Genomic DNA, 26,360 nt, shown 5'->3' with positions numbered 1-26,360 from the left:
ATGTGCGTGTAGAGCTAAGCTTGCAAGCTAATTGTCTTGTGTTGTAATACTGTATTTCATAAACAACGTACCATATTTACACACGTGTATGTTGAATTATGCAGGCTTTCGTTTTTTTTATCGATGTTGGTTTAGACATGTTTACAAACTTGCTAAGTTGCTAAGATAAATACAAATGCCAGCTAAACTGTTACCGGTAAAATTTGTTCTCATGATCAAACTCAAGAAACTCTAAGTACAGATGATTTGTTTAAAGTTATATGTATTTTACTGTTGTATTTACTTGAAGCTTTCTTAGATTTTGAAACTAAGTAAACACGTAATGTGTGTTGCTAATGTTGGGCCATGTAATATGTAATACATTTACGTTTTAATGAATAGTCTAACGATTTATAGTCGTCGTACTCTATTGTTATAATATTTCTTTTTGACTGAATACATGTTTGTTTTATTTGTCTATATCCTAGATTCGCAGCTGGACACATCCTTCTACACTGTATGCAAACATGCAACATCATTACACACAGTACAAGGAGTCAGACTGGAATATGAGGAGCAAAGGTGTTTAACACATATTATGTATTTACCTAGTGAAACCACTACCAGTCTTAAATGTATAACTGATGATGACAAAGTTTTTTTTCTCTGCATAATCATAGGAACCCAGGCAATAGCATCGTTTCACAATGTTTCCATCACCATCATCAGTGGATGCCTTTGCCGTCCGTAGCCTGAGATTTCAGATTTGCAGCAAAAAAAATTGATTTTCTCATTTATTGGAATGCTGTGCAGGTATTTAAGTATTTTAGTAACTGTGTTAAATAAAGTATTATTTACTTTTACAATAAATTAATTGCTTGTTTATATTTTACAGGTATTTGTACCTTGCAGCCATCCATTACAATGTCACCAAGCCGTAACAAAAGCAGGAGAGGGAAAGTACAAGGCTATGTTCCCAAAACACAAATGACATACCGTAAGCAGTAATGTTTTATTTCAAATACATTCATAATAAAAAACTTAATGTATGAAGCAGGGAAATAAATTATCAAAACAAAAGATTTATTGACTGCAATATTTCTACAGTTATGTGGAGGATGTGATCAGGCTTGTGTTTGATGAGGTATTTGAAGATAAGCTGAAGGAAACCCCGATTCCAATGGACCTGGCATCACAGTTTGAGAGACCTTCAAAGGAGGACGTGATTGCATGCCATCTTCAGTGCAGGGGTCGTCGAAAGCCAAAATTGTGACCGATCTGATCAGGAAGCTCCAAGCGTATCTGGAGAACAACACACGACAGGATGATAACCTTATAGTGTCGTCTTAGATAGCACCAGCTGACAAAGCTTTGATATGCCATTTATCTGAATAGATAGCTGTAAGAAATGAATTGAACAATTTTTGAAACAAGAGCACAATATGGTTACTAAAGTATGTTTATTTGTATATTGTTTAACATTTAAATATATATTTGTAATAAATAAAAAAAACTTTTGACTGACTATTATATTTTCTTTAAAGTTGCATCTTTTGTTCTTTTGGGTACTTTGTTACTATAATGATAGTTTAGTGTTATTGGTTTAAAAATGTAATAAAACTTACTCTAGTCCTGCACCTCAAAGGCTTATAGTCGGTACAATAAATGTTCTGTGTGTAGGGATTTAGACAATTTGTGCAAAACCTGGATGATGAATCACGCAGGTAAGAGGCCCTGGAACATGTTGCATTCTCCTTAAAACCTAATAAGTAAAAACATAGCACTTATAAGTAAGCAGTTTTTCATAATAAACTTTACCATAGTGAAATAATGTAGAACATTCATTTCAATTAATACTTTCTTTGTGCTACATTTGGTGTTTCCATATAGTTTGCACAGTAATATAGTATGTAACAGTCTTTTATAATAAAGTTTACAATAGTAAAATAATGTTAATAAGTGAAATAGTTTTATAATCATTTCAACAAATACTTTCTATGTGCTACATTTGGTGTTTCCATATAGTTTGCACAGTAATATAGTATGTAAGCGGTCTTTTATAATAAAGTTTACTATAGTAAAATAATGTTAATAAGTGAAATAGTTTTATAATCATTTCAAATAAAACCTTCTATGTGCTACATTTGGTGTTTCCATATAGTTTGCAAAGTAATGTAGTACGTTATAATTACCTTTTGGATGTCTTTGCAACACATTTTCGTCTTCGTTTAGCATTCTGGCAGAGCTAAGGACACCTAAAAAAGTTAAATCCAATCGCGTTCATTGACGGAGATCGTTTATATCGTAACGGCCGTTTGAACTCTCTGGATCGAGCTTGAAGTGGTAAGGCAGTACAGACACCATCGTTTATAGAGAAATATAGCGCTTGTTTACGTTGCCTGTGACTCTCAGTCAGAACCGGAAAATCCACGCGTAGTCAGGGGCGTAACCTTTCAAACACACGCCGAACCCAGTTGACCAATAACAGTTGAGTAGTCATCTGACCAATCCGAATACACTAGACATTTTGGGAGGCGGAGACAGGAACTAAACCGAGCGTTTTCCAGACATGCAGAAATCGGTGAGGTATGTAAGCAATTTATAAGACTCACAGTGCATTAGTTCAAGTTTTAATAACATGTATGTACTATGGGATATTACAATAACGTGCTAACGTGCTAATTTATTAGCATAATTGGTGCTCTTTAAGGCAAATTGCTTATCTCCAATAATCAGAAGCTACAATCAGATGCTACATGGTTTCAAAGACTTTGTTCAAGACCATTCTCAACGTAGAAATCCAGGAAAACACTGTGATGAGATGTTAACTGTGCGAAATGTGATTGTTATTCATTGCGTGAGCATTTGAAACTTGCAAGAGTATATATTAAGCTATAAAAGGTTCAGTTTCAAAACCTGGTTATTTAATTTACAGAAACGTATAGCACAACACACTTTTATAGGTCTTTATAGGTTTCGATATGATAATAAAGATGTGTTTAGTTCTAAAGGCCTGCAGTGATTCTCAATAAGGGCCAACCAGCACAAAGGCTGATGAAATAAAAACCATCATTTGCATATTCAGCCTTTGTTCTTTTCATGCCTGTGAGCCAAACTGGCAATTAGAGAGAATGCAGCAAAGGTTATTAATAGTGTAGACTGTGTTGTACAAACTCACCTAAAAAAAGCTAAAGGCAGTTTGAGCCAGATGGGTGTACTGATACATATGCACAGAACACAGTAGAAGTCTTAATTTAAATCTCCTACTTAGTAATTACAACTTTTTGCAGCCTACAACAAAGAGAAATTTCCTGTCACATAGGGGTGCACGCTTGGCAAGCCACCATTAATTGACTTTATAAAGGTGCAGATTGGACAACAAGTGCCATGTTTGCCCTGTAATTGCCTGATTAAGGATGGCATTTCCGGTTGAGAAAAAGCTTTCGCCTTTCCGACCAGAATACACGACAGGTCGCTATATTCTTGTATGATTACCAATTACAGAACCTCCAAAAAACATCTCACTCTGGTTACAGGTATAATCATAACGGCAGACGACTCTTTTACAGGTATAAGGCACCAGAAATCCTTGTTAATATGATTATAATTTACTGGTGTTACTCTTTTGTAATACAGAGACATGCAATTATATGTGTGCATGTGTGTGTTTGGGACAGTTCTTGATCGTAAATTTAATGTCAAAAACTGTCCCTATTTACCTGTGCTCCTGTATAGCTCAGTGGTAGAGAATTGCATTAGCAGAGCAACAGGCAATGGGTTTAGGTTTAAACCAAAATAACACATATACTGATAAAAATTGGATAAAAGGGTCTGTCAAATGCAGGGTAAATGTACCTGAATTCAGTGCAGGCCCTACCTAATAAGCAATATAAGCAGTTGCACAGGGTCCCTGTGGCCACTAGGGGGCCCCTTAAAATAAAATGTACTTGCTCGTTGTGTCCATAGCATAGACTGTAAAAAAAGATGGACGACGCGACATCGGCTCCCTCCATTATAATGAATTGAAGCCAAAAATGTCCGACCACGGTCGCCGCCATGTTACGTAAAAACGTCAGTTTGGAGCCAAGGCAGGCAAACGCTCAGGCGACCAATTCAACTACGCCATTCATAACGACCCACCCCATTTTTATAGCATCAAATTACAAGCTTAAATGAAACTTACCACAATAATGAACACTTGAACATATATCAGTGTGATAACAACTACTAAAACCATCTTTCGGAAACTTTTATTGGAAGTGTAATTTTTTTTTATTTAGAGCAGAGTCCCATTCCTTTAAATGGAGAGGGCAGGGTTTATGACTTGTACTGCAGCCAGCCACCAGGGGGCGATCAAACAGCCAGAGGCTTCACTTTTCAAAGCTTATAAGGCAAACCCGGTCCATAGACTGTAAAAAAGATGGACGACGCCTGTTCGATCTCTTCCATTGGTGAAAAGTGAAGCTGCCAGTGTCCGATACGGCGCTGATATCTTGGGTCTTAAGTCTGCGCAGTAGCGATTTCGGGACCAGTCCTGCGCAGTAGTGAGCAGGAAGTAAAGCCGCGAAATCAAGGCCCCGCCCTCACAGAATGCACATATCACAGCTGTCAATCATGACGTGCCACCACCACAACTAAAAACAAACTTATTTTAAAAACAAACACTTGAATGTACATCAGCGTGATGAAAACTACAGTAAATGACAGAAACCAGCTTGGAAAAAATAATTTAAGTGTAATTAAATTGTTTAGTTGGTCTCAAGTCCCATTGAGTAACATGAGGAAGGCGGGGTTTAGGCGATCGAGACGTTTTGGCTTCACTTTTCAGGGCTTGTGCTGCATGCTTGGTTGTGTCTGTCAATCATGTGCATTAGGGACTGAGGCCTAGTCCACACGGGCACGGGTATTTTTATAACCGGAGTTTTTCCTCCAAAAAAATCCCGTCCACACATGCTCAGTTTAAAAGAAATCTCTGTCCACATAACAAAGGAAAAAACACGCTATCAAGCGCTGTCAAGAACATGCCACACCAGCAGGCGGCGATATAACCTAAATCATAAAGCCACCTTGGCCAATCAGAAGCCTAACAAAAGATACGTCACAAGGCAAAAACCCCTGTTTTACTGTCTACATGACACTGCAAACGACATTTCTTAAAATCCTCACCCTGGCGGGGGTTTTCAAAAATGTTCGGTTTCAGTGCCCTGATACTGCGTTTCTGTGTGAACGAACAGCGTAAAAAAGTCACGGTTATTAAAATACCCGTGTCCTTGTGGACTCGACCTGATTGTAATGAACAGATGACACTATCAGTCTGGCGCAGAGAAGCGGAAGAAGAGGGTGCTGAATTAACATTGGATGATGGGGGCCTCATTATGAAATATGCTTAGGGCCCCCAAAAAGCTAAGGCCAGCCCTGCCTGAATTTACCCTCACTCTAAAAATGGCAGGGTTATTTTAACCCAGGCTTGGTAAATATTGGATTGAACACACCGCTAGGTTAAACTTGATCCAACTGCTGGGTTATTATAACCGGTTACATAACAACAACCCAGCAAGGGTTAAAAATAACCTAGCCATTTTCAAAGTGATATATATATATATAAATTTACTATTTGTTTTTGCTCTATGGCTCCATAAATAACTTTTAACATGAGCAGAACTTTTTGGTAAAACAAATATGTAAACCTGGACCACAAAACCTTAAGTAGCACAGGTATATTTGTAGCCATAGCCAAAAATTGGTCAAAATTGTTGATTTTTCTTTTAGGACAAAAATAGGATATTAAAGATCATGGTCCATGAGGATATCTTGTAAATGTCCTACCTTAAAACTTATTTTTGTGAGTGGATGCAGTGCTAAGAACTTTAAAGGTGACTTTCTTAATATTTTGATTTTTTTGCAGCCTCATATTCCAGATATTTAAATAGTTGTATCTCTGCCAAATATTGTCCTGTCATAACAAACCATATATCAATACAAAGCTTATTCAGCTTTCAATGTATTAATCTCACTTTTTAAAAAAATATCCTATGATTGTTTTTGTTCAGAGAATAAACTGATTAAAGAAGATTCAAAGAACCCTTTTATAATATTTATTTTAAAGATTGTATATTTTCTGTCTTGATTCTCAAAATCTACATTGAGATTTAAGTTATATTAAATGTAAAAGAAAAACTAGGCAATGCAAAGGACTTAATACAAAGAAAACCTGAGCTGTGAGCCAATGAAGATGCAGTGGACAATAGCGCCATCTACTGGATTTTGCTGTAAAATAACACGCTGATAAAATACAGTCAGTCAGTGGAATACAAATGGCTGCCTGTTAGTTTGATGACTCAAAATAAATAATAAATCAAACACGTGACTTTTAACACTTAACGTGACACCTGTATAAATACACATTTATTTATTTATTTTTGTTTGATAGTAATAAATCAGAATGTAAGTAACATATTATGTCCTCTAACAACATATTGAGCTGCTTTTAAAAGGCACAGTTTACTTACAACAATCCGGATTCATCCTCAGAAGTTAAAATATTGTTACATAGAAACTGAAATGTTGTGATATGCATTGACTAAAACTGCTACATTCAAGACAGTTTTCGCAATCTGTTTCAATAAATCTATATTTATTTTTCAAATCAATTAATAATCACATCATACCTCGATTAGCATCAGCATCATTAAGAAGCATTGATTTACAGTAACCCATACAAACACGGCCTTAAATCAAAGCACACAGAGGAAGGGGTGAAAGGCGTCTCTTCTCAGCAGAACCGTCGTCTGGTCGATTTCGATCGAAGAACTTGAACCCACTGGGTCCAGTTCTTACCCACATCATCCTACTGAAGCAAGAGCAGCGTTATGTGGTTTGTGGAGAAGGCAGCTTCCAGTGAACAAACAGGAAATAGCAGAGACTGTAATTACTTTGCATTACTCACAGATGTTTGTATATCTTATGGGGGAGCAACACTGTGCCACTGGACCCCGGCAGGTAACATTTGGACTGTAACGTCAGGCCATAGCGATAATATTACTTTTATCATTCAATCAAAATAATCAAGACCTAAATAGATTGTTTCATTTGCATGGCCTCAGAATAATGCTCAGTATATAGTTGCAAACAGCAAAACCAAAAGTTCTCATGCAATAGGAATTTAGACAATACGGATAATGTTTCACGCCATTAAAATAAGGGTTAAACGGCACATTCTTCAAGGAAAAACTCAAAACGTGGGATCGCCAAACATGGATAATGTTTATTTTATCTAGTGAGTCACCTATAGGAGAAAACTGTCACGTTCTTGCTAAATTTTCAAGTAGCAGCAGATGCAGTACATATAGGTTCTCCAGAACATCAAAACTCAAGAACGCTGACTTTCGTAGAGGTTGTTGAACAGGGTTCTCCTAAGACAAATGCACTTTTTGAATGACAGGAAGATAAAGAAAACAAAATGTGCATTGGCTTGTGTCATTCTTCACCGAGCTGCATAATATTATCATCTTTTGGTACACAGAAATATATGCTGATACACAAAGGTGAAAGGGCTACTGTGGAGTCAGTCTACAATAAACGGACGTGATTATTCTGACTTGGGTGGGACGCAAAAACTTCGTCCACGCTTTTACAGCTTCACTTCGATTCAAGTAAAGAGTTTTCTTTCTATGGACAAATCATTTCTCCTCTGAGTGTGTTAAAATTGAAGGATTTACAAAAACGAACCAAAACAAAAAGACAAAACAAGAAGACTACAAATACATTTGAAATCCTCAGAACCAACTACACTGGTTAGTCAGTTAATACCGAACAGATGTCCATTGATAGTTAAGGGAACTGGTAGAAGCTTTTAGAAGGGCTGAAAGTGCTTTAAGATACAGTTTACGTGAGTGATTTCTTTCCGTTTCGTGCGTGACTTGAGCAAAAGGGCAGATCCATCAGAAGTTGACACGGGGAAGTCCACTATTATGGTAAGTGTTCATACATCATCTTCAGCAGAAAATACATCAGAACCCCATTCTTCCTCTGAGGTTATGCAATATTTAAGGTTCTACATCATTAGTGTTGACGTCCTACCTGGGAGATCGCTGTAAACCTATTGTTTATTTCTATTTCGCTCCTGTAAAGAAAAAGAGAGACAAAATTAGATATTGGATAAACAAAAACATTATTATCAACATCTAAGTCTTTACTAAAGTGGTTTCCATATCAGCTGCTCAGGAAAGCAATATAATCTTGATCATGCATTGTCCCGAATAATGCATTACCTCTAAACCAACACACAACCGGTACTCTAAAATTGTTCTAACATGTACCATTTATGTATACATCATGTATACAACAAGGTTTCAAATGTCACCAGTTTACTGAAGGTGCGGGTCTAACAACTGCATGTCATATTTATGCTTGTAACAGTAAAATGAGTTCAGTATGTGACCTGTTGAAACAGCTAGTGGTTTTAAAACAGTGGGCCAGTGGCTGATTAAAAATGTATAACACTTTTTGATCATAGCAAATGGGACAGAAATTGTCTAAACCTTGGTGGTTTATGTTCATAATCTTTAAATGTCCAAACATGGGCAAATTATTTGGTCCCTAAATTTACAACCATTTTAGATTAAAATACTTCTCAGTATCTGTCATAAATCATAAATGCATTTGTAAGTATGTTATATATGAGTTTGCTGGTCCATTTTAAATACCAATTTACACTTGGTTAATAATAAAATGTTTACTCATAAGTACTGACCTGAGGAGTTTTTACTTGACAACCCAACATTAAAATGAGAGACTGTTTCTGCTTAAAGGAAAACACCACCATTTTTAAATATTTTACTATGTTCTTACCTCAACTTAGACGAATTAATACATATCTATCTTTTGTCAATGTGTGCACTTAATCTTTGTACAGCGCGTTGTGAATGTGTTAGCATTTAGCCTAGCCCCATTCATTCCTTAGGATCCAAACAGGGATGAATTTAGAAGCCCCCAAACACTTCCATGTTTTCCCTATTTGAAGACTGTTACATGAGTAGTTATACGAGTAAGTCTGGTGGACTATAGAAATATGTAGAACTATATTGTGGAAGAGCACTCAGTTTCCAGCACATCAACCTTGGCGCGCAGTAACATCTTCACTCCTGACTACTCCCCCTCTCGCTTAAAGGATAATTCCGGTATTTAACACTTTGAGTTTCATTTCTGGTTTGTTTTGGATGAACTACAGTGATGGACACTGAAATTTTGACAATGGGTCGTGTCTTGACTTTTTGACTCATTTAGAAGCGTCTCTTGACTGCTTCAGAATCGAAATCAATGACCATGCACAAACATGTCATTAAAACAACACTTAACGTTCATTTTCAAAACTGTGCTACTCACCGAGTGGTTCGTGTTGTTCGTTGATGATTAAAAACAAGTTGTGTAGCGAAATACAGTTTCTTTCGTATTTTATTTGGCATTTTGTAAAATTCCATAGACTTCTCTTGGAAGACTCATTACGCTGATATATCACTCCGCCGCCGGGAAAATGGGTCTGTTTACATGTGGTTGTAGTTTTTTCGCTCGGTTTCTCTCAGAAGAAATTTTTTCCCATATTTGATGGCTCAGTGACCAGCCTTAAGTTTGAAGTTGAGCTCGATTGTGACTGTCTATACGCTAGACACCGAGCGTACTTGTATGGCAAAGTGGTTGTCGCCATCAAGTGGTCGGGAGTGTGCTGACGCTTCAGACTCAAATATAGGGCGGAAATATATACGCGGTTGTGAGGTATCTGAAAAAATAGTTCCACTATAGCAAATAACACGGATTGAAATCATACATTGCGCCAATATATTTGCTTTTAATCATCAACGAACAACACGAACCACTCCGTGAGTAGTACAGTTTTGAAAATGAACGTTAAGTGTTGTTTTAATGACATGTTTGTGCATGGTCATTGACTTCCATTCTGAAGCAGTCAATAGATGCTTCTAAACAAGTCAAAAAGTCAAGACACGGCCCATTGTCAAAATTTCTGTGTCCATCACTGTTCTTCATCCAAAACAAACCAGAAATAAGACTCAAAGTGTTAAATACCGGAATTATCCTTTAAACTTCCATCAATATTAATGCGCCCGAGGTGTACGCATTGAAAAAAGATAGGTATGTATTCATTTGTCTAAGTTGAGGTAAGAACATGGTAAAGTTTTAAAAAACGTGGTGTTTTCCATTAATATAAGCAAATCTCATGCTTACCTCCCATTCCCGTTAACAGACAAAGCAGACATATAAAAAGCTATATCATGAACTATTCCCAATACATGTAATGCTAGGCATTCTTTTACAAACAAAATAAAAGTCATGTATGCCCATAAGGCTTCAGTAAACTTAATTAAACTTAATATATTTTATTATATAATATTAATATTAAAAAGTGTTTTAGAAAACACTGGACTGTTTAGTAAAAATAACAAAATGAACAGTTGGTGAGGGGGAGAAATATTAATAATGACTAACACAGTTGTCTACTAGTCTTGACAAAAGCATTCATGCATTAATAGGCACTTTTAAAAATGACACTACCACTTATTAAAAACCACTTTAAAGAGGGATAGATTATCCACTGACTGTTCCAAACTTGACTTTTTGTCCATAAAAAAACACATGTTAAATAAAAGTATTAATTGACTTAACATTTTTAAGTGGAATAACCCTTTATATTTTTTGTAATATTTATATATATAATATGCAACAAAGTAAAAATATGTCTCCTATAAAATCTGCCAAAGATTGGCAGATCTGTTGAAGATGATCCACAGATTAAAAAGCTGTTTTTACTATATTTATGTGCTAAACAAACACTTTTATCCCAGTGCCTCTTTCACAATTGTGGCTATACTGTATTGTTTATACTGTATATTACCCACGTATGTATCTGAATACAAGTCATACATGTGCGTTTTAATACATGTGCTTCATACAGTAAAGTGTATGATATGTACCAAAAATGTATATGTACGTACCAAGATATGCGGGTGATTCTCACGAAATTAGACTTATGAGGTGTCATGAAACATTTTGATAAAATAGTAAATGCAAAGTAAGAGTATCAAAATAAGAAGCATACAGTTACAAACATCTCTTCATGTACTATTTTGCACATGATTTGAAATGACATCATACAAACCAATTTATTTTCCACATTAAAGGGGAACATTTTTATTACCGCAATGTGTCCCTGACTGGATGTGGGTTCTTTGACATGGAAATATTTATTATTAAAAAATCTAAAAAATAAAAAGCTTCAGTGCGTGTAATACTAAAAACATTAACAGTAAAGAAACATGTGGTATTTGGTGATCATTGGTAAATGTAGAGACAATAATAAGGAATATAAATGTGTCCAAGAAAAACATTTTCATTCTCCGCAAAAATTTTACAAAGGCACATAATTGACTATGACACTACAGATGGCTACCAGGTAAGCAGTTCTTATTTTTTCTCTCCAGATAAAAGTTTAAATTTTGTTTGACATAGTACTTAGACAACTTTTTAGTTCTCATTACGAAACATGAGTTTGTAAATGCATATATTTAATGTAATTTCATGTTGCGGTAATGATAATTTTTCATAATGATAATCTAAAAAATGTAAATAATTCTATAGGAAATCATTTTTAAATCCTCTAAAAATAATGTTTATATTAAGTTCAAACTTTAATCTTATATGTGCAAAAAATTGGCTTCAATGGCTTTAAAAAAAATCTGATGCTGGACACCTTTCGAGTCTGGATTTCGTGAGAATCACCCATGTGTACCTGTGAGGTACCAATATGTACATTTGAGGCACTAATATGCACTCTTAATGTACAAAAAAATATACTTTTTAAGAAGTTACCCCCTTTCATTGCCAACTTTTACACCTTTTTTTCTGAGTCTTATAGAAGTATATTGTGTGGGATTATCAATTGCATTATCAGGTATGACACTTGAACTATTCTGTTCATATAAGTCTAATAATTGTTGTCACAACAGCTGTAAACTACACCTGTAACCATAGAGGTATTGACCAAAAAAAAAGTCCTTTCCAGAACATAAACTACTTTGTAAAGGTTTATTGTCGATTCAATTTCAGATGCGCTATACCTTTATGGAAGTCACTTTGGTTACAAAATTGGTTTTGCTCTGAACTGTCTATGACTAACTGTACACCATCATTATCATGTAAACGAAAATGTTGATCAATCATAGCATAACTAACAAAGACAAAGCAGCTGGTGCAGAGGGGAATAGGCACAGATATCAATTATTCGTGTTGGGTGGGAAATGATGCAAGTCAGATCTATTAATGAGACATCTGCCTGCTGTTTGAACGGAGCCACTGACTGGTGTCATTGCTCAATACACGTCATTTGTCAAAAGATGGTAGAAATTTATTTTTTAAAGACAATAATTGTGTAATATCTACCTGCTAAGACTTTGATGAACTGGTTCATTGAAATACAATGGAAATGTGCAAGTCATGTCATTATAAACAAACAGATCACATCACAAAAGTTTACCACATCCCAAAAAAAAGACTGACTGTACTTAAAAAATGTATTTTTTTTTTTAAACAGATGCACATGCTAATAGCATTATTATAATGGGAATATACAAAAACAAAAATTGGTGAGGTGCAGTGCCTGCTTTCTGCTATCATAAAGAGTGGCAGAAAGCCGCACTTACCCTTCGCATGGCTTCCTCTTCCTCCTGACGCTTTTCGTAATGTGCAAAATCATCAAAGATTGAGGTGGTATGCTTGAAAGTCGCAATAATTTTAAGCACTTGCTTTGCCTTCTCTAGGGGCACTTCCTGAGTGTCCCTGGAGTTGGTGACCGGCTTGTTATCATTGTTCTCTAAACGAATGTGCCTCAGCTGGTTATTGGGCACGTCCTTGACAAAGACCCATTTCACCTCGAACTTGCCCTTCCACTTATCCTGGGACCAGACGCCGGCGTAGGCATTATAGTCTACAATCGACTTCATTTCAGCCACACCGCAGAAGTGTCCACTTCCGTTGACACTAAAGAGCAGGTACAGCGGACCTTTGGCACCAAGCGAACGGTAGGCACTATCCAGGCGCTTATTTCCATGCTCTGTGCTGCACCAGATGGAGTACTTAATGGAGCGATGGATGTCATCCTCCGAGTAGCTCTTGATAATAAAGACCCGTCCGTTTTTCAAGTTCCAGTCAAAGTCTTTAGGGTTGTAGTTATTGAGGGCCTTCAGTTTCTCCAACACAGGGTGAACCTCACCGGAAGATGGCGATGAGCTCATGGGGACTCCCGTCCCAAGGCCAAAGTTCTCCATTCCGCTGTTCTGGTTGAAGGCGGTTCCTCTGTTTCGAGGGGCCACCCAGCGGTTTTGGGGTGGTGGGTTCTGCTGCTGAGGTGGGTGTAGGGGTTGGGGAGGACCAGGTTGTGAATGGTGATGATGATGGTGGTGGTGGTGAGGACCTGGGGGCAGCTGCTGGGGGTGCTGTGGGGATTGTAGCTGGAGTTGTTGGTGTTGGGGTTGAGGAGGCAATGGACTTTGTAACATGGGTTGGGGCTGGGGCATGAGTTGCTGCTGCATCAGCGGCTGTGGGGCCAGCATCTGCTGAGCAAGAGGGGGTTTGGTAATGGAGCCTTTGTCCTCCCACGTTCCAATGTTCATGTTATGCTTTATGGGCGGAGGAGGGATTGTTGCACCGCCTCCCAAACCCATGTTGGGCTTCGGCTTTAGCTTGGGCTGGGGTTTTGCAGGTTTCCTGGCGATTGCCGCCCAAGACGCCGGCTTGGGAGCAGTGGAGCTGACGGGGGGCATGCTGTTAGCACCCATGCCGCTCATGCCCACCGTACTTCCTAAAGGAGACCCCACCGTTTTTGTAACAGCCGACATGTCGGAACCAAGCTTGAGCCCGGCCATACCCTGATCAATGCTACTGAGCCCTGGAACTTTACTAAGTTGCGTGTCACTGCCAAAACCCGCCTGTCCATCGGCTATGGCCCGACCCAGCGAGCTAGGGGGATAACCATAGCTGCTGCTATACGCAGAGCTCTGTGTAGACTGTCCCTGAGAACCACTGGTGCCCCAGGTGGAAAAGTCTGCATTTCCAGGAAAGAAGTTAAATCCATGTTGACTGAGAAAAGGGGGCGTGTTGCCTAAAGCACCAGGTTGGCTAAAGACTCCATCAGGAATGAAGTGATGTTCACCATTGCTCATCTGTCCATAGGTGGTCAGGTAGGGCATAGGGGGATCTCCTGCAGTAGACCAAGCAGCTTCTCCCAAAGAGTAAGGGAATCCCATAGAGGGAGCATAATAGCTGGGCATGTAAGGATCAGACATTGGTGGGTAGCTATTACTCTGTTGGAGGTAAATGAAGAGAAGTCAGTAATGATTATGTAACAAATAATGGCTACTAAAGATTTAACAAGAAGTCTAAAAGTGGATCTAAAATGTGTGGTAAAAAAGATATCAAATCAAAGTTTCATTTACATCTGTTATTAATACATAAAAATATCTAATATATAAAATAGTCTGTTGTAAAGCAGCATAACACTGAAATGAAAGAATATAATTAATACTGATATTATTATTTTTTTAGGGTATAGACATTTAATGTGACAACAGAAAGAAACTCACCTGATTTGTCTGGCTGCTCAGGTAATTGTCAAAGTCATCATCATTTACAGCATCCTTCTGATGCATCGAACCGTTTTGCACTAAACAAAATATTACCAAAGCAAGACAGAAACTCCATGAGTTTATTTTACCAGCAAACTGCCCTCTGCCTTTAAAGTGTTGCAGCTTAGAAGTTTATATTTTTCAATCCACTATGATGTCAATGATTTTAAGTAAAAAAATTTGTAATTTTGTTCATTATTGTAAAAAAAAGTATAAAAGGTTTCTTCAAAAATTAAATTATATTTAAAGGAAAACACCACCGTTTTTTAATATTTTACTATGTTTTTACCTCAACTTCAATGCGTGCACTTTTAATCTTTATACAATGCATCATAATTGTGTTAGCATTTAGCCTAGCCCCATTCACTCCTCTGGCTCCAAACAGGAATGAATTTAGAAGCCACCAAACACTTCCATGTTTTCCCTATTTAAAGACTGTTACATAAGTAGTATAGTACACGAGCAAGTATGGTGGCACAAAATAAAACTTTTGTTTGGAGCCACAGAAATGAATGGGGCTAGGCTACATGCTAACACATTCAAGAAGGCTGTACAAAAAGCATGCATTGAAAAGGATGTATTAATTAATCTATACTAGTCAACATTTGAAGTGGATCAAAAATGTTTGTCAAAGTTGTCCTGCGACAAGAATGGGTATTAGGTATTGGTTCTATGTAAACTTTTATTAAACGTTTTGATCCACTTCCAATGTTGACTAGTGTAGTTTGAGGTAAGAACATAGTAAAATATTGAAAAACTGTGGTGTTTTCCTTTAATTACACATGCAAAAATAATTAGTACATTAAATAGTAATCCTGACCCAGCATATAGGCGATTATATAATTGCAGGTGCATAATCAGCAATAACACACAATTTATATAAGAAATGTTATATTGGTATGGCCTGTAACATACTATGATCCACAACAATTAGTCTACACAATTATTAAGATAATTAAATATATATCCATTTGAAAAGAGCAGAAAAAATAATTACTTTTGGTCATCAAATGTACCTGCAATTTTATAACAACTTTATCAATTATATATACATACAATTTTTTATCCATTTATCATGAACACTCTATCCTTGAATCCACTGATGTTAGTGACACAGTTAAAGAGACTTTATGTATCCTTAACTAATCATTCAAGAAACATGCTTTCCAAAGGTTAAAACACTGACATAAGACAGAACCTTCTTAGAAGTGGACATGCCTAAAAAAAAAAATCAACACATACCTTTGTTTCCTTGTCCTTTAGGTCTCTGATGTTGTGTTCAAAGTGTGCGATCAGATGTCAAAGAGAGAAAATGCACAATATGAACAAAGCAAAACAAGCTTCATCAGTTTAACTGGACTGATGCATATAGAATTACATTTTCTTTTCTGCCTATGTCTATAACATTTAACAAAGACTTCAGGGTAAGGACTTCATAACATAATCAAGGATGCGTGGCCACCAGCTATCAAAATCTCTCATCTTCAAAGGATACACCGGCTGTGTCTCTAAACCTAGTGAGCTGCCTTTTTACTAGGCGGCATTTGTGGGCATCTACTAACTGTGCGTGATGACTGGACTGCATGACATCATCAGAGATGACTGACCAATGATTCTGCCCACCAGAAACAGCTATCAAAGGCTTTCTCAGGTTTATGGGCAACACTGGTTGTGTCTCAAAACCTAACAAGCTGCCTTACTAGGCAGCATTTGTGGGCATCTACTAAATTTACAAGATGTATTCAGTTACATGATTAACTTTACACTGTATGACATGATTAGAGATAAATGGCCAGTGATGCTGCCCAACAGGAACGGGTATCAAATATACAAGACATTATCAGATTTATAGGATACATGAAAACCTACCGAGCTGTCTACTTAGACAGAATATTTGGGCGTCATAGACGCATATGACACGTTCGTTAAGTAACTTTTGATGTTAGCTTGACCGTTTTAAACGCTCCTATAATTTCCAAAAATGTTGTCTAGGTAGGCAGCTCACTAGGTTTTGAGACACAGCCTCAGTATGTGCATACACACCATCACGTTTAAGTGTGGTGTACATAAAAGAGCGTCGGACTTGTGTACCTGATCGACAGTTGTCGCAGACATCCTCTAGGAGCCCGATCTGATCGATGTTATGACTGTCCACGGTCTCTCCTGCTACCTCACGTTATTTCTGCTCTCTCCGGTTGGCCCTATAATCACAGACGTTGATCTCCTTGCCCGGTCTCAAACGATCGACAGCGGATTTCTCGGGCGGCGGAGACGGTGAATGTCAAACGGCTGTGGAGGTCGGTGACGGTGTGTCGTGCTTAGGTTAGTAAAAAACATTCACACCCTGTGTAATATTTGAAGAGAAAATTACCCTGCTCTGCTCCACAATGGCGGATGGGCTCTGACTGTCACTTCCGTTTGAGCGTTGACCTTCCGCCGGTGACGTCAAGAGAGAAGGCGCGCGCTTGGCTTATCAAGAAATAAATGTAACTGTTAACTTACTTGTTTTTTGTTGTTACATGATAACATAATCGTAATTTAAAACAGATACCTTTAAAATAAATAAAAACCATTCAAAGACGATTTAATATTATTATTTTTTCATTATTGCATTTTCAGTCCAAATTAAAGTTAAGCTTAATGATAATTTTACAGTATAATAACCCTAACTAGTTAACTTTTAAACATCTTGTTATTTGTAATGTGTTGTTATAAGATAAATAAGTTGTTCAAGTAACAACATTACAATAAAATGTTTCTTTGTTTCTTTTATATAAAAAAAAAACTCTCATACTTTGTATAGTTTAATAGCACATATATTGTTAACGGTTTATGACCTCGTTTTGCAAACAAAAACATTGCTAGTTGTCATCTTTATCTATAGGCTACTTAAAATTATATATCGAGAAATAAATAGTATATGATGGAACGTAAATAGGGGAGAGTGAATTAACATTTGAATCATACCGATTTCTGCATTCTTTTAAAAATGAAAAACAGCATTTTGGTTTAACTGTTCATCACCTGGTGGCGCTTCTTGTCTACTGGGAAAATACCTATGCCTTTCCCGTAGATGACGCTGTTTATAAGTCACCAAAATAAAAGTCCTGTTAATGTCAAAGTTTCCCAAATTGAAGTATGGACTTAAAAATAGGCACTACGCATAATTTAAACCAGGACACAAATAGAACTAAAAGCGGATCAGCATTACAAGCAGATCATATGAGCTATGTGTCACCTTTATGATGGAGAGGTGATGAAATATAATAATTGTGAAAAAATCTTCCTTTTTTTGTGATTTACTGTTCTCTACATAAAATCATCCAACATAATGTAAAGAAAATATTCAGTGAAAAGTAAAAGATTGAAAGAAATGTGAAATCAATGACTAAAATCTTTAGACTTTAGACTTTTAATTAGATTATGAGACATAACCTTAATACTCGATTTAATTCTTAGTCTGATGGTAATTGCATACATTAGCTGTTATGAATATCTACCTTCTGCCACCTTTACCCATTGTTGTACATTTGTCATCCTGTATGAATTGTTCTTGTGATTTCCAGGTGGATGTATGGATGTTCTCTGTGAGAAAGAAGTTCTCAGATCTGAAGAGGTAAATTTGTGTTTTTTTTTTACTGAAATTATTAAAATTTACTGAAAAGTAGAATTACACTTATTTGGTGTTTAACAGTATGTTGTATAATCAGATTTTAGCAAAATTGTGTTGAAAACAGACATCATTTTGGGAGATCCGGTCTGTGGGTAAATGTTTGACACACTACTGGTATGTTTGCCCCAGAGTGCTATACTAATGGAGTTCCAGACATATTGTTACCATGGGCACAGCATGAGCGGTCAGGTGAGGTTGGCCTTTAACTTTTTCTCAACCCTGTTCATTTCATTTAAAACCATATCCTCATCTACAGGCCCCCCGGCATCATGTTTCTTCTCCAGGCAATATCAAGCTTATCTAGTTCCCACTTCTTAACAGTAACCTCATTGTTCCCTGTACATTGTCAACCAGTTCCTTTCTCATTCAAGGTCACAGTAAAAGTGACCCATCAATTGTCTGACAGACTGGATGATCAATGTGTGGAAGAGATTACGGTAAAGGGCCCTATTTTAACGATCTAAGCGCATTGTCTAAAGCGCACAGCGCAACGTCTAAATGGGCGTGTACGAATCCACTTTTGCTAATTTAACGACGGGAAAAATGGTTTGTGCGCCGAGCGCATGGTCGAAAAGGGTTGGTCCTGTTGTAATGGGAGTATTTTGGGCGTAACATGCAGTAAACCAATGAGAGACTCAGCTCTCATCCCCTTTAAAGGCAAGTTGCGCTGGCGCTATGTCTAATCCCTATTTAGATGACGAACTTTGTAAACTGAAAAACTAAGCGGAGGAAGAAGATCCCCAGTTTAAGATTAATGTTAAATAATTATGTTGTTTTTCCACTTGTATTGAAATTGTTATTTTTTTATTAAAAACTTTTAAAACCCGTTTTCTTTTAGTCATGGAAGTAAAAAAGCAGGCTTGTAATTGCTTTAAATGTATGGCTATCCAATATCATCAAAACATAATTTACAAGTATGTAAGATAAGGTTTGTACTCTAAAAATACTTTATTTGTAACAAACAGGAGATAAAGAATTTACAAACGGCTCTCCTCACGTTTCAGCACTTTGGACAGCGGTTTTTTAGCAAAGAGTTTTTTTAAGCATTTCTTAAAAATGTTTCTCATCTCACCATATCCACAGGTACAGAGTCATCATATACAATAAATCCGTGAGGTAGCATTAAAAAAACATTTAAAAACAGATGCATTTGTTTAAAGCAAAGCATTTATTTACTTACCAGGCAGCAGCTGAAGCAACTCTTTGCGCCTTCTAACGTCTCACAATTAGTCCTCATTTATGTCCAAGAGACTCAATAATAATCTTTTACATTCAATCCTTTAATCTTTCATATTTAAAAGCATTTTTGTGCTGCTGCGCATTCATGTACTTTGTGATAAGCAAACCTGCGTTGTCCTCCCGTTTATAGGCGCATTTTACTAATGCGCTCTTTAAATAACATAAAACACATTGCGCCATTGACTTTAGACTTTAGACCAGGTTTTTGTTGGTCAATGGCGTAGTCTATTTTAGTTGCCTCAAAATAGCAACGCGCCAACAATGCGCCTGAACACACCTCGTTTTTAGACCAGAACGCCCATGGGCGCAAAAGGGGGCGCAAATGCATTTGCTATTTAAACAACGCGGCGCTAAACGTGAAAATTAGGGTGGAAACTAGCGAAAGACACTTGCGTCGCGCATTGCGCTGCATTGCGCCGGGTGTAAGATAGAGCCCATAGTCTTCACACACTATGGGAAGCATTATCATTTGTCTTTGGTTTTTAAATTATGCACCTTTCATTTCACAAGTAGAGCCTAGTCAATCATTTATGTCAATACATTGTAAAGTAATGAGCAACAAGAGACCTTATATGCATTATAGTGATTTTAAATAAACAAGTCCAAAAGTTGGAAATTTGGAACATTGACAGAATGCAGAGAAGGCTGCACAGTTTTCCACCCCTGACCCCTCTCAAAGATCTACAACCACATATTTTGTAATGATCTAACCATACAGGTCAGATGCACCAATCCCTGGACAAGACTGAAATATATCAGCTAAAGAGTCAAGTTCTAGGATCACATCCAGCCAAGACAACAATGCTATTATTCACTTTATTCCCTAAAATGCATTCCATAAAAGTCTGTTACAAACGTACACACACACAAAGCACAGGGAACAAACTTGTGTTATCCATACTGTTATGTCCTGTACATCGCCATCATTTACTGCTGTTATTCATGTGTTCTTTTTTAATTTTGAGAATTATGTAAGTATTAAATACAGTAATGCTAATTGTTCTAGTTATTTAAAATTGGCATTTGCTGCTAGAAACTAAAATCATCTAAAGCTTTTGAAATGTATATTAGGCAGCACATTTGCACCTTTACATTAAATAGCTTGAAGCTTACACAGTAAGTGTTATGAAATGTAGTGTTGAGTTATTCGACTACTTTTGCAATTTTTATCAATATATAAACAATGATCTAAATATCAAATCGTTCGACTTATATTATTATCTGTTTTTTTAAACATATACGTAACACACGACAGAAATGACCATACATTCCCTCACCAGCAGATGTCGCACTGTCCACCGTCATTTCATCACAAGCTGGATTTTAAAATCTCGATATCATTTTTTTTTTTTTAGAACATAGTGCAAAATACAGAGGTTTATCCGATGAATGTTTTTATCCGAGGAACATTTGTAGGAACATTGATGCTTCTATTACGTCATCTCCTAAATGTAATATTTATTACTGTATTAGCTCCCAATCATACGATTCTTATACCTCCGATATATAATATATATTATTTTAAGCAAATGCCTTTATTATTGATGGGCAAGATGTTAACTCTAGACTATAGCTTAGGTCAGAAAATCACTTTTTATTATGAATTAAGAAAATATTACAATTATGGTATTCAGTTTACAATAAAAAAAAAAACAGGACCTTAGACACATAACAGTTTTAAAAGATAAATAAATTAAATAAATAAACTAAAATAAATATGTTTAAATATTTATGAATACATAAAAGCACACATATTGCTCACTATGCTTGTACCTGTCCGTCTGTGAGCGCCACATCTTCAGTCCCGCCCTACACATATGACTGACAGGAAGCTTACCCAATCCGGTGCGCCATACAGCGAGAAGCGGAAGTGAATAGAGCGTGAACGTGTTTTTTCTATCGACGGGAGGGTAGAGAGAGAGGGCGACTGGCGTAAGATCAGGGGCACGGTCATTGTATTTCTATGGAAACGCCGCGTTGACTGACAGATGTGAGTGGAGGAAAAGGTGGCGGCGTATTTGGATGCGTTGCGCGCACGAGCCTCGGGTTGCCAGCTTTACCGCTCCGTGTCAAGATCGCGCGAACAAACGTGCGCGATATATACGAAGTTACTTAGCTCTGAATCGTTGTGCATCCGCAAAAGTGAATCCCCAAAGAGTGAAGATGCCACTGGCACAACTAGTTGACCCTTGGCGGAAGATGGCAATTGGCAGCGCGGCGAGCGAGGTGAGTCTTCTTCAGTGTAACGTTACACTTCAATAACAGACTGTGATGAGAACAAAAGCCTCAGTTTTACTTTTAAAGATCGTTTCTGTCGTCTCCTAGAGTACAACCTGTTCCAGATCTTAATCTGTATATCCGATTCTAGGGGATTACCCTTGTAAAGAGCATGACCTGTGTTATGGCTGTGCATAAATGCTTTTAAAATGATCCTGTCTCCAAAGGCCTTTTAAATTTAAGCCATGTTGTGGTGTTAACAATAGTACTTTACAAATAGCTCATCAATTTTCCTAGATCAGTCTGATTTATTATTAAAGACTGAAGTTTTAATAAAACAAAAGCTTGTGTGCATCAGACAGTGGGTAAAAATCTTCCAGCCTGTGATTCATACCCGTACTGTGACGACGATGATGACAGTTTGATGATGAAGTAAGGCTTGATTTATTTATGTGAATGTTACAGTGTCACATCATTGCTGAATAATTCATTTAAAAGAGTTTTTACATTTGTTAGTTATGAATAATGTTTGAGTCATCAGCACAGAGATTTAAGTCGTTTGGAGCTGGAATAAAAAAAAAGATAATTTAAAATATTTCTTGGAAGTCTGTGTATTTTCATTATGGACTGTAGAAATTATGACTGCTTGCTGAACAGTTTTGTGCTTGGGTTTTTATAAGATTTTTAGGCAATGGATAATTATGCCTTTATATAGACATAGCAATTTGTTCTCATAGAGATTACATAAGATTTTTTACTAAATCTATTAACCTTAACCTCGACCTTATAACTGTTACTGTAGCTAAACGGGTAGAGCATTGTGTGAGCAGTGCAAAAATCATTGATTCTCAGGGAACACATACAAATAGCATGTATGCCATGAATGCACTGCAAGTCACTTTGCAATAAAGGATCTTCCAGATACGTAAACGTTTAAATATGTAACCAATCTAGGACAGGTTGATAAACCTGTCACACAGACGACTTCAAGTGTATCCAGCGAAACACTCAAATGCGCTCCAGACTTCTCCGTCATATATTCTAAAATGAAACAATATTCAGACATTACAGCTCATGAAAACCCCATTGATCTAAATGTGATAAAGTATGCCATAAAAGCTGTCGAGATGTTATTATTATTGCGGGGACGAATGAGAGGCAGGCCCGTAACACAGTGATCTCATGAAGCCAGCAGATAATCATGGGTTATCTGTCAGTTTCACTCCTGTGCAGTGACAGATCGGTCTGTCTGAATCCCCCACCCTGACTAATTAACCCTAAACAGTCAATGACAGTGTGCTGGCCCTGTCTAACCAGACATTCCACCACTGTAATTTGGTGCAGAGAAGCATCATTTATACTGGCATGAGTGTTTGTCTGCTGTAGTAAGGCTTAAGCTACATAATTCCTGAAAACTGTGCATATAGTTAGTGTAGTCTTAAAGGGACACTTCACTTTTTTTGAAAATAGGGTCATTTTCCAGCTCCCCTAAAGTTAAACATTTGATTTTCACAGTTTTGGAATCCATTCAGCCAATCTCCGGGTCTGGCAGTACCACTTTTGCTGCCGTACCATAGCTGCAGCAGGCGCCTGAAAAAAGTCCTCTTGGTAACTTTCAATAGCAGGGGACTATTTTTTCGGGCACTGCGTAATATCATTGCGCCTGATGCAGCCATGATACGGCAGCAAAGTCCTTGGTTATTACTCCGGAATGAGAGTATAGTTCCTTGCCATATCTGCCTAGAAAATCGCAACACTGAATTTTCCGTCGGTCTTAGTACACGATGTAGCTACAGAAGAGTCAAGTTTAAAAAAGGGAAAATATCGAAACTCTTTGGTCATTTTTGAGCGTGATGCTTATGGTCTAATCAGATTCAATGGATTATGCTAAGCTATGGTAAAAGTGGTACCGCCAAATTGGTAAAAATCTAATCTTTAACTCTAGTGGAGCTGGAAAATGAGCATATTTTCCAAAAAAGTGCAGTGTCCCTTTAAGGGGTGGTCACACTACACTTTTCGTTCCATTGACTTCTATTCATATGCATGCAAATGCATCAGACCGGAAATGCAAGCTCATGCGAAGTTTTTTTGCATTTTGCTATGTACGTACCAAAGTTTAAGTCTGGTGAACTCTGACCTGTGAATTCGTTTCACTTGGAGACATGTGACCAGTAAAAAACTGGTACATTGTCACAGCGTGACCTGTCAACTGAAAAGTAAAGATGGACGAAGCAATCCTCGCCCATATTTGCAGCCATATCCGAAAAATGGTCTAGTACGTACTACTGCCACGGCCTTTAGTCTGATCTCTGATCTTGACTCATGATACATAATGCATGCAAAAATAGCACTTAAACTAAGTGTTCAGTGGTAAATCATTGCATTAGTAGCACAAAATGTTCCAGATGATACCAGGGAACACACATAGTGATAAAATATATACCTTACAGGGCTCAACGCAAAAATCTATACTGGCCCCCCAAAATTTTCACTGGCCCCAATAAAAAATGTCAGTGTCACATATTTAAAAACAATAATTCAAAAGTCAAATATAATTGTATACATATACAACAGACATGTTCCAACGAAAAAAGGCTCCCGACTTTTTTGCTTTACCTGTAAACTGACAGCAAATTGTGCAAAATATTGCATTGTTTCTTTCATCTTGTTTTACCCAAGTAAATGTCTGCTTCCATGATATTAAATAATATATATTGATAAAAACATATTTTAGTGACTGAGGGTGATTAACTGGCCCGAACTTCTCTCATGCATGCCTCGGGCCACCGGGCAGTCCTTTATGTTGAGCCCTGCCTTATAAGACATTGTAAGCCAAATGCATACATGTAGATGTAATCAGGTTGCTTACCGCAACACACATAGTGTCTGTTTTTTTATAGTTTTTATTTATTTATAATTTTTAAAGTGTCTGCAGCATCTGTGTGTTTTTTGCTTGACATCATCAATTAAGACGGCCTCTTCCCATCTAAGTTGGCGGTTCTTGGCCAGAAATAAGCTGCAGTGTGGTCTGGTCCTTATGCTGTTAGTCAAAGGTCTGACCACGCAAGACAATGTTCAGTGTACCTCAGACTGTTAACACATTATATTGCATTTACAACAGTTTGCCTAGCTGTGCCTGAGACATATTTTTCAAGTGTTCATGTTTCTCTTGCATGACAGACGGAGCCCCATCATGTCTTGGAGGACTCCATGGGAGAAGATGAAAACCTATCGTGTCAAGTGAGTGTCGTGTTTCCCTCCTTTTACATTGCTGTATCACTTTCTCTCTTTTGTTCTTTTTTGTCCTCCTTTTGTTTTTCCTGAGTGGTCTCTCTCTTCCTCTCATCATTTCAAGACTTCATGTCTTCTCATGGGCTTTGATCTCCTGATTTTATTGCTTTTTAAGCTTTTGTAACACTTGACATTTGTCAAGGATTCTCACAAGCTACGTCTCAAAGGTTCAGTACAAGAGGCTCTTCTTTGGACTAGAGTTGGTGGTCTCTAGGGCACCACCTCAACATTCATGTGTTTGTGTTTCTATAAGAGGAGCTGGTGATGAGCGCAAGTTATCGATCAGGTTATTGATCAGACTGATTGTCGTATGCATGGCAGGGAGGCTAGAAATCCGGCATATTACATGGGCACCCTAAGAGCGGCTTTGTACAGTGCAGACTGTACCATCCTCATTGTATGGAGTCCCAGCGTTCTAGCCTATACAACAAAGTGCTCATTGTTTTTGTTTGTGGGAGCGTATCTCTGTAAGAGCTAATGGTTGTTCTAGGTCAGGGAAGCTTCTTCCTACTCTCTTTCAGATGGCAGTGAGTTATTGTAACATGTACCGGCACCATTGTGTGATCATGGAGTCTGACCTCATACAGGAAATAGCAAAGCGGACTTTTTAGGTCTCCTCTCCTACTAAAACGCTCCCCCGTCTTTCTCCGTCCTTAGCTGTTGCTGGGAAGCATTGATTTTTAAATGCAGGGCAGATGGACCTATGGATCTTGTTTGCGAGGAAAGCTGGGCCATCATTAAAACGTTCTCTAGAGTATTTGTTTTCCCCTCTGATCTTCCCCCACATAAGCACATACTCAAATTGTAAAGTTTTCGAAAGCTGTTTCTTTGCATCTTTTATATTTCTTTCGTTATTGCTTTTGCCTTTTGTCTTGTCTTTAAAAGTAAATGAGTAAATCTCTTGGAAACAAGTCATGTTTATCCTTTAAATGAAAAGGAACTTAAAATTGAATTTTGCATTAAAGGAATATTCCATTTTCTTAAAAGAAAAATCCAGATAATTTACTCACCACCATGTCATCCAAAATGTTGATGTCTTTCTTTGTTCAGTCGAGAAGAAATTATGTTTTTTGAGGAAAACATTGCAGGATTTTTCTCATTTTAATGGACTTTAATATAGCCCAACAAATAACACTTAACTCAACACGTAACAGTTTCTTTTTACAAGGAAGTTTCAAAAGACTATAAACGATCCCAAACGAGGCATAAGGGTCTTATCTAGCAAAACGATTGTCATTTTTGACAATAAAAATAACAAATACACTTTTAAA

The 26,360-nt window shown here is 37.3% G+C and overlaps 2 protein-coding genes and 1 long non-coding RNA gene across 4 annotated transcripts in view; 2 read left to right on the top strand and 1 right to left on the bottom strand.

Moving 5' to 3' along the window:
- The first annotated feature begins 674 nt into the window (after positions 1–674).
- Positions 675–1,509, top strand: LOC135740563 (uncharacterized). Its single transcript, XR_010529205.2, has 3 exons — positions 675–792; positions 875–976; positions 1,087–1,509. It is a non-coding gene; the product is annotated as an uncharacterized lncRNA (long non-coding RNA).
- Positions 1,510–6,592: 5,083 nt separating this feature from the next.
- Positions 6,593–16,901, bottom strand: ythdf3 (YTH N6-methyladenosine RNA binding protein F3). Its single transcript, XM_065258290.1, has 5 exons — positions 16,761–16,901; positions 15,912–15,936; positions 14,628–14,707; positions 12,690–14,348; positions 6,593–8,101 (listed from the first exon to the last, which is right to left on the bottom strand). Exons 1-5 carry the CDS (start codon positions 16,782–16,784, stop codon positions 8,078–8,080), a joined length of 1,812 nt encoding a protein of 603 aa, XP_065114362.1. The 5' UTR covers positions 16,785–16,901; the 3' UTR covers positions 6,593–8,077.
- The window catches only part of rps6ka3b (ribosomal protein S6 kinase, polypeptide 3b), a 48,121-nt gene continuing 38,629 nt past the window's right edge, over positions 16,869–26,360 (top strand). Inside the window, exons 1-4 of one of the 2 annotated variants that reach the window (XM_065258286.1) lie at positions 16,869–16,991; positions 18,236–18,285; positions 18,472–18,531; positions 24,979–25,038. In XM_065258286.1, the coding sequence (XP_065114358.1) occupies positions 18,244–18,285; positions 18,472–18,531; positions 24,979–25,038 (162 nt within the window). In that variant the 5' untranslated portion in view covers positions 16,869–16,991; positions 18,236–18,243. Of the gene's footprint in view, positions 16,992–18,235; positions 18,286–18,471; positions 18,532–21,444; positions 21,808–24,978; positions 25,039–26,360 lie in introns of those variants that run through there. The other variant, XM_065258283.2, reaches the window with a different exon arrangement.

This window comes from Paramisgurnus dabryanus, chromosome 22 (genome assembly GCF_030506205.2).
Source record: "Paramisgurnus dabryanus chromosome 22, PD_genome_1.1, whole genome shotgun sequence".
In the NCBI taxonomy this organism is placed as follows: Eukaryota; Metazoa; Chordata; class Actinopteri; order Cypriniformes; family Cobitidae; genus Paramisgurnus; species Paramisgurnus dabryanus.
Note: the sequence above shows the minus strand (reverse complement) of the source record. Positions and strands in the feature narration are given on the sequence as shown.